The 8,071-nt window shown below is 46.7% G+C and overlaps 1 protein-coding gene across 1 annotated transcript; it reads right to left on the minus strand.

Annotated features, from left to right (window-relative positions):
• Positions 1-505: 505 nt before the first annotated feature.
• Positions 506-3,637, minus strand: Id4 (inhibitor of DNA binding 4, HLH protein). Its single transcript, XM_048348400.1, has 3 exons — positions 3,048-3,637; positions 2,625-2,680; positions 506-2,044 (listed from the first exon to the last, which is right to left on the minus strand). The coding sequence occupies exons 1-2, from the start codon at positions 3,489-3,491 to the stop codon at positions 2,639-2,641; spliced, it is 486 nt and encodes a 161-aa protein (XP_048204357.1). The 5' UTR covers positions 3,492-3,637; the 3' UTR covers positions 506-2,044; positions 2,625-2,638.
• Positions 3,638-8,071: the final 4,434 nt, after the last annotated feature.

Consider the following 8,071-nt stretch of genomic DNA (forward strand, 5'->3'; position numbering starts at 1 on the left):
TAAGGTTCAACATCAAAATCTAAAAATAGCCAAGATCAGTAAGAGAGCTAAGGGGAAAATATGCTGGGAATAAGACAGATTTTGTTCAACTCTTTGATTGATTTCATTTTGTTCATTTTTGTTAAGACATTGCCACTTCAGCAACTACTAGGGACCATGGTATTTCATATTCATATAAATATTTGACTTTGACCTCATAAAAAGTCCCTTGGGTCTATAAGACTTTTATTCTTGTATAATCTGAAACAAATCCTTTCCTTTCAAAAATCAAACAGACCATGTTACACACACAGTTGACTATTTACAAAGCACCCAATTAAATCCTACTTAATTCGCTCACCCTAAAAATTCCATCTAACTGGTGTGTAAAGTACCCATTACAATAAATGAATAATGTTCACAAATACTGATGATCCTGTCTCACCGAGAAAGTACTACCTACCTTAAAGGATCTTAAAAAAATAAAAAGAAAAGTTTTAAAGAAATGAGACCAGAAATCACAGTATAAGACAGATAAATCTACTTTAATTTTCACATGTAAAAGTTACACATCACAAGGGACTGGACAGTGGCTTAGCGGTAACTGACATAACTATAGTGAAAATCATTTTTATAAAAAAATAATCTAGATGCGGTCATCAGAATTTTTGGTCTACTTAAATGTTTGAAGATCGACTTTTATCCCTGCTTGAAGGATTAGCAATTACACCTTTTTTTTTCTCCCACTGGTGCCTATTAATATTCTTTGGAGGAAAGAGCAGAAAATATTCATTTTCCAAGAGTTTGTCCTTTGGTAGCAAGCAGAGAACATTTTCCATTTCCATGATTCAAACAATCTGTACAGATATGAAACTTTATGACATTATGCCTTAATGTAAAATGGAAGAGTGACATTTTTTCCACTTTGATAAAACAGCAGACTTTTAAAACTCTGTACGATTCCAAGCATTTCTCCATCCTTCATGTAAAAGCATTCAGAATCCATTTTGACCTCAGCCCCCAAAAAATCAAATAACAAAACACTCTTTATATATTACACTATAAAACCCTGTACTTTAAAACTGATTAAGATATATTTTCCACATGTACACTTCAGATACAAAGGTTTCAATCTAGGTTAAAGAAAACACATTTGAATGGACTCCAATGAGTTTATTTTGTGATTCAACATCTCATGCAATCATGCAAGATCACTACCTATAACTGTTACTTCTGTGTCTATGACATACTCGATACTGGGGAAGAAGAAATATTAAAAGCCAAGCTAAACAGAAAAGACATTCAAGATATCAAGAGCTCTGCCATTGAGCTACCAAAAATGAAAGAAAGAAAAGAAAAATTACAAAAGGAATATCCCCATAGATTAAAAAGAACACACACATAATATTTACAAAAAATATTTAATTAAAAATATCTTATAATTACAGTCGTCTATTAAAGCATATAATTTCTCACACGTATAGAACATCTTTCTATGTACATGGTATGAAATGTCACTCCGTTATCTATACAATATGTAACATTCTTGTAGGGAAAAGAAAGTTCCTCGCCCTGTTATAATCATCTATTTTAAACAATAGATGTCAAAAGGAGAAAAAAAAACGAGAAATATCTACAATGCTCTGGTATATTAGTAAAGCTTCAAAACAAAAATTGAGCTCCTTGGTCACAAAATAGCCTTCTAAGGTCGGATTATTCGTGATCTTCTATTTATCAGTCCTGTCACGCTTACACTTAAAACTTTAACTGCACCTCCAGAAAGACAGAAATGTACAATTCACAGCGGTTATAAGTGAAGAGACAAAAGAGAACACGAATGCAGAATGTTTATGGACGTGCAAAAGAAAAAAAGATGAAAGTTTTATTATTATTTTTCCTTCCTCTCCCTCTCTCTTGGAATGACGAGTGAAAACGTTTCTAGATATGCTGATTTTTTTTCTCTCTCTCTCTCTCCTCCCCTTTTCTCCGGTGGCTTTTGCTCTAAACTTCTGCTCTTCCCCTCCCTTCTCTAGGGCTCCTGGCTGGGGCTCAGGCGGCCGCACACCTGTGGAAGAAGAATGAATAGAGGGGGTGTGTGAACCTTCTCGCTTCAGACTAACTGGCGCCACCGACCAAACTCAAGACATGCTTGATCAACAACCCAAAACAAACCACCAGGTCAGACAACACCCGCAGCCCGCAGCATGACCCGGTCCGGAGGAGGGAAATGCGGGCCCCCATGGAAAAGCTCAGAGAGGGAACCCCCTCCAAAGGATGTCCAAGTGCGCGCGGGGTGGGCTAGGGGGGAACATTAGAGCAGTTTCCATGCCCGAGAAGGTGCCCACCCTCTGGGCGTGTGGGCGGGCACAGGTAGGGAAGATGCCCAGAACCTGCAGGTCACAGGGAAAGGAACGTGGGGGCGGCGAGGGACAAGACCCCATTAGTCTCTATTGAGTGAACCCCGACTTCTTAAGCCAAGTACAGACTTGCCCAAAGGGGTGGCAGGAAAAGGAGAGAGGGGGAGGAGAGTTTACGCTCAGAAATGCTGGGGGGCAAAGAACACGGTGGTGCCAGGCCCCCGGAGGCCCCCCTGGGGAGGGCTGTCTCCGGTGATCGGCCACCCGAGAAGGGAAATGCGCGCTCACCTGGACCGCGCGGCTCAGCGGCACAGAATGCTGTCGCCCTTGTTCACGGCGCCGGCCTGGAACAGCAACCGAACACCAGGGGAAAGGTTAGCAGGCGCGAACTGGAAACTAGGCTGGCCAGGAAACCAGGCTGGCCATTGCCATCCACCCCCACCCCCTACCCGAGTGTGCATCCGTGGAGACCCCCTCCTCTGGACCTGACAGCCGGGGAGGCGCAGTATCTCCAGTCCCGCCCCGCGCGATCGCCCCAACCCGCGTCCGCCCAGCTCCAGCCCAGCAGGCGGCTGGCAGCTCCCAGCTCCCGAAGAAGGAGGGGGCTGTCACTCGGGGTCCTCTCCGGCCCCAAATGATCGTCCGCGTCTCACCACCCAGCCCTCCCGGTTCCCCGCGGCGTCCGCCCCGGGCCCGTGCCCGGTCTCTCACCGGGTCGGTGTTGAGCGCGGTGAGCGGGGTCCGCGGTGGCGCGGCGGCGGGACAAGTCCCGGCCGGGTGGTGCGGCGGCGCGGGCGGCGGCGGCTGTCTCAGCAGAGCCGGGTGCGTCTCCAGCGCCAGCTGCAGGTCCAGGATGTAGTCGATAACGTGCTGCAGGATCTCCACTTTGCTGACTTTCTTGTTGGGCGGGATGGTGGGCACCAGCCTCCGCAGGCGGCTGTAGCAATCGTTCATATCGCACTGCAGGCACAGCGCCGGCTCGTCGGCCGCCGCCTCGGCCGCCTTGCAGCGCGCGGCCGCCGCCGCCGCCGCCGCCGCCGCCGAGCCACCCAGGCTGTGGCCGTGTTCCGCCAGGCAGCGCAGCGCCAGCTCCCCGCCGCCGCAGCCCGACGGCGCCTTGCGGCCCGAGGGGCGCACCGGGCTCACTGCCTTCATCGCGCGCGCCCTGCGCCCTGCGCCCGGCTCGAGCGGACCCGGCTGGGTGTGCAAGGAGGACGAGACAAGCTCAGAGTCCCCGCCCGCGGTCGGCTTCGCTCCCTTTGCCTGCGCTCTCGGCGCGCTTGGGGCACCGAGACGCCCCACCCCCGGCGATTCCGAGTCCCAACAATCGGACGGAGGGTCGCGCGGGTTTTGCAAAGGGAAATCTCTGCTCTGCGGGCGGCACTCGGCCCGAACCAAGACGTAAGCAATAAAAAGCAAAAGCACGGGGAGGGGGAAAAAATGTTAAAAAGAAAAAAGAAAGTAGCCCACCCGGGTCCCCTAGTCGCTCCCTTCGGAGCTCCGACTGTGACCGATCGCCGCTGCCGCACTCCCCTAGCCCGGTATTCCCGACTCGGGATCAGAGATCACAACCGCGCCTCCCGCACTACGTTCTCTCCCAGCCCGCCGCGCAGCTCTATTTATACAGCCGCGAGCCCAGGGGGCGGGTCCATTCCGGCCAGGGGCGGGGCCGGAGCGCTGGCCTAGTGCAGCTTGAGTCTAACCCGGGGAGGCTGGGCGCGCTGGCGGGTGTGCGGAGGGAGGTGGCGAGGGCGGGGGCTTCAGGCGGTGCACGGAGGAGGGGAGCCGGGCAACCCAAGTGGAGGGATGGGGGGGGGGGTTGTCGGGAGTGGCCAGCCAATCAGGAGGGCAGTGCCACCACAGGGAATGACGTTCGGGCCAATGGGAAGGGCACTCCATTCCGTCAACGCTGTGGGTCGGGGCTCTGAGAAAAAGAGCTGGGTGGGATCCGGGCCAGGATGGTGTGCGCCCAAGGGAGGGGAAAAGAGAGAAAGAGAAGTTCCAGTGAAGAACTGAGGGAATGTGTGGCTGGAATTCACGCTCCCTCGGCCTAGGCTGCTATTGGAAGTTCCGGGCCCTGCTCGCGGCTTGCCTGCCATTCTTAATGAAGCGGTGCCCGGGGACTCTCGGCCACCCATCACTCCAATCCCTGGGATTCCAGGATCTTAAGAAAGACTCACTGTTCAAGAAGGCACGTTCGTTCTGTTCTGTATGTCCCCGCTCCGTTCCATTATTCGCCTCCTCACAACTGCTTAAACCATAATGATAGAATGGAATGTGTAGCCTTTCCTTTTCTTTGCCTTAAAAAAAATAATACTAAAGCTTAGCAAAAGAAAGGAGAGAGGAGAGGGTGAACCAAATCGAAATCGAATGGAGAGGTTTTGATGAAGAGACATGTAAATAAAAGAAGATCGTGGTAGGATTTTCTTTTACTCATCTTGTTGGAGAAGTGGGCTAAAGAAATGTAATTGCTTTGAACGTTAAATTAGAGCGCGGAAAGATTAAAAATGCATGGACACGGAGTATTTAAAATTCCACGATGGCATATAATATTAATCTGTTCTATGTAAAATTCATACCTGTAACTTCATTTAGGCCATTGGCTCGCCGCTTACACATTATTGGCATACCCCGCTTTAAATACGGTGACAAGTGGCTACTGTCTCCACCTTTGATCACAAAGCGTTCACATTCACATTTCCAGTCCCTGAGTTCCTTCTTGCAAGAAAAGCCAGTTCGTTAAGGGTGGTGTGTGTGTGTGTGTGTGTGTGTGTGTGTGTGTGTGTAGATTTCTAATGGAAAAGCTGTCCATCAAAGGCTCAAAAGAAATTGCACAACCAACTCTGGTGGGTGTTGTATGCAAGCCTTCAAGAAAAATTAAGCGCTTTCAGACAAGAAGTGAACATCAAAACTCTCAAAGGGGAAATGAATTTTGAGTGCTGTAACCCTGTAAGCCATCCATCATTAGACATACATGGAGATTAATTAAACCCAGGATTTTTCTCTCTTCCCATCCATGACATAAATCGGTGCCTTCATTTCCACTGATAATTGAGAGAAAGAGAAGTGAGCCTAATTTCTTCCTGTTATTCTCTATCAGGCTTCATTTTCTTCCTGCTTACCCTTGATCCCAGAACTGAAATACCAACACAAGGCAGGTAGTTTGTTTAGCCATGTGGATACTTTCTGACAATTGCACTTCTATTTCCTATTACACATTCCATTTTCCTGACGAAATCAGAAGCCACTATTTACTGTTGGTTTTGTAGGTAGATGAAACAATCTCCCCATTCCCTAATACTTATAGGTTACTGCCTGAAACAATTGCTTAGAAACAAATGCCAGTATCATTAACTTGTTTGCCCACCTAGTCTCCATCCACTTTTATTAAGAAAATCAGATTCACAAAACACAACAAAATTAAAATAAATATACATATGAATTGAGAGAATATTGGGATTTTTAGATAGAAAATTGCAGAAGGGAACTTAGTGGGTCTGAACTAGGACCTTGCAATCTTATATGAGCACAGATGACTGTGTAAAAGAATACGTGTCTAGATATTTAGTTCTGTTGGTTTTCCTCTTACCTATATAGTTAAAACTGCTTCCAAATTAAAAACCAAAGACTTTTTTTGTTTTACAAAATTTAATGCTGCTAAGAAGCCCAGAGCCCACCCACATACTGAAACTTTACGCATGCTAACTTGATTAAAAAGTAAGATTTAAGTTTTCAATATGTTGTTCACAAAGAACAATCCATCTTTTTTAACTTTGCTAAATATTAGAGAGCCACACCATAGGTGTAGCAAGTGCCAAATGGCAACATTTCAGATCTGGTTGAAGCTACTCTGGGTGACTGGTTTAAAGTTAGAAAGGACTGACATACCGTGGTGGGGAGGGGCAGAGAATGGACAGAACATTTAAAGGCATTTATATCCCCCCCCCACACACACACATTGATCAAGAACACCCAGAAAAGATATCATCCTCAAATCCTGCCAGCAGAGCAAATGAAGGCAGTTACTGTATTCCTTGTTCTGAATGTAGGAAGGCATGGAGACATTAAAAAATGGAAAGCCTACATAAAATGATATACAATGGGAATAAGGAATCTGATCCTATGCTTTTTGTCCCATGAAACCAGAGAGGCTATGCGATGTATGTTTTTGTATTCTTAGATGCAGGCACTTCCGTGACGTCAAAGCTGAAGTCATAAAGAACTCCTTGGCACTGCTGGCTTAAAACAGTTTACTCAGCAATGACCAGATTTTGGATAAACTTTATAAGCTATGTTATTTCTACTGCAAAAAGAAGGGAATTTAGTTTTCCCATGTCTCTTCCTTTTACATCAAAGTCCTTTGCTCTCAATTGGGAAAATGAGCTGAGGTAGTCCAAAGCTCATTGTCATGGAAGTGCTAGAGGCTCTCAAAATTCCTCTCAATGAGAACCAGGGATGCAACATTCACAGGAGAAATGCGAGGAAGCCCTGGTGACCAGGGTCATGTACACACCCCTTCTCGAGACAAAGCCATCTGTGGCGTTATCCTGGGAGGCATTCTAAATGCCAATCAGACCCTTGCTGAACTGCAACACCCAGGCTCTTAGATTTCACAATCACCCTGTGTTTACACGAAGCAAGGGTATCCAAGCATATTGTGCTATTCAACCCACATGCCTTTTTAGGACTTGATACTTCTTTCTCCAAGGCCTGCCGGGAACCAGTGGGTGGGCTCAGACACACAGAAAAACATGTGTTCCCATGCTTTGGTCACTCTCTAGATGTAAGTGGTCACTGGCAGAGGGAGGCGCATACATTCTTTTCGGGCATAAGAAAGCATTATGTACTCTGAAACAGGAATGTCCCTTGCTCTAAAAGAGGAAGCAGGCCAGTTGTGGCCATTCCAGCTCAAGGCTGCTTTATTAGGGACAACGCATTATAAATTCACATGTGCTAGCTTTGGGTGGTTGCAAATACGGAAAACACCTCTTAGCATGCTCAATCTTAGAAAAAGGCTTACAGGAAGTGGGCATTCTATATTAAATGAGGCTGGGTGGATGAGATAATAAAAATGCCTTTTTCAGGAGATGTAAAGATCAACTGTTTAAACAACTGGGTGATTTTTGTTTTGTTGTTGTTGCTGGTCTTGGGGCTCGAACTCAGGGCCTGGGCACTGTCCCTGAACCTCTTTTGCTCAAGGCTAGTGCTCTAGCATTGGAGCCACAGCTCCACTTCCAGGTTTTTGGTATTTATTGGAGATAAAAGTCTCATGGGCTTTCCTGCCTGGGGCTGGCTTCAAACTGCAAGTTCACCCCCCACCCCACCCACCCCCTGCAGTTCTCAGCTTCATCAGTAGCTAGAATTATATATGTGAGCCACCAGCACCTAGCTTCCATATGAATTTTAGGAAATTTCTTCCAGAAAGGATTATATCTAAAACATATAAGAGCTGGTAGCTCCATGGTGAGGTACTTGCAAGATCTACAACATCATAAGCAAACACCAAATTAGCAAAACACTGAACAAAGCACAGGAAAAAAATACCCGAGATACATAAAGAATTCTCAGAACTCAATAAGAAAACCAATAATTCAATTTAAAAAGTTGGCAAAAGATATAACCAGCTGGGTGGGCACCCGTGGCTCACTCCTGTAATCCTAGCTACTCAGGAGGCTGAGATCTGAGGATTGCAGTTCAAAGCCAGCCCCAGCAGGAGAGTCTGTGAGACACTTATT

The sequence above is a fragment of the Perognathus longimembris genome, chromosome 6 (genome assembly GCF_023159225.1).
Source record: "Perognathus longimembris pacificus isolate PPM17 chromosome 6, ASM2315922v1, whole genome shotgun sequence".
Taxonomy (NCBI): domain Eukaryota; kingdom Metazoa; phylum Chordata; class Mammalia; order Rodentia; family Heteromyidae; genus Perognathus; species Perognathus longimembris.

Bases quoted from the DNA above. Each gene is read 5' to 3' on its own strand.
- Id4 (XM_048348400.1), bottom strand. From the start codon at position 3,491: ATGAAGGCAGTGAGCCCGGTGCGCCCCTCGGGCCGCAAGGCGCCGTCG. The intron at 2,681-3,047 runs GTGAGAGACCGG...TTGCTGTTCCAG, and splicing joins CCGCGCTCAACACCGACCCG to GCCGGCGCCGTGAACAAGGG.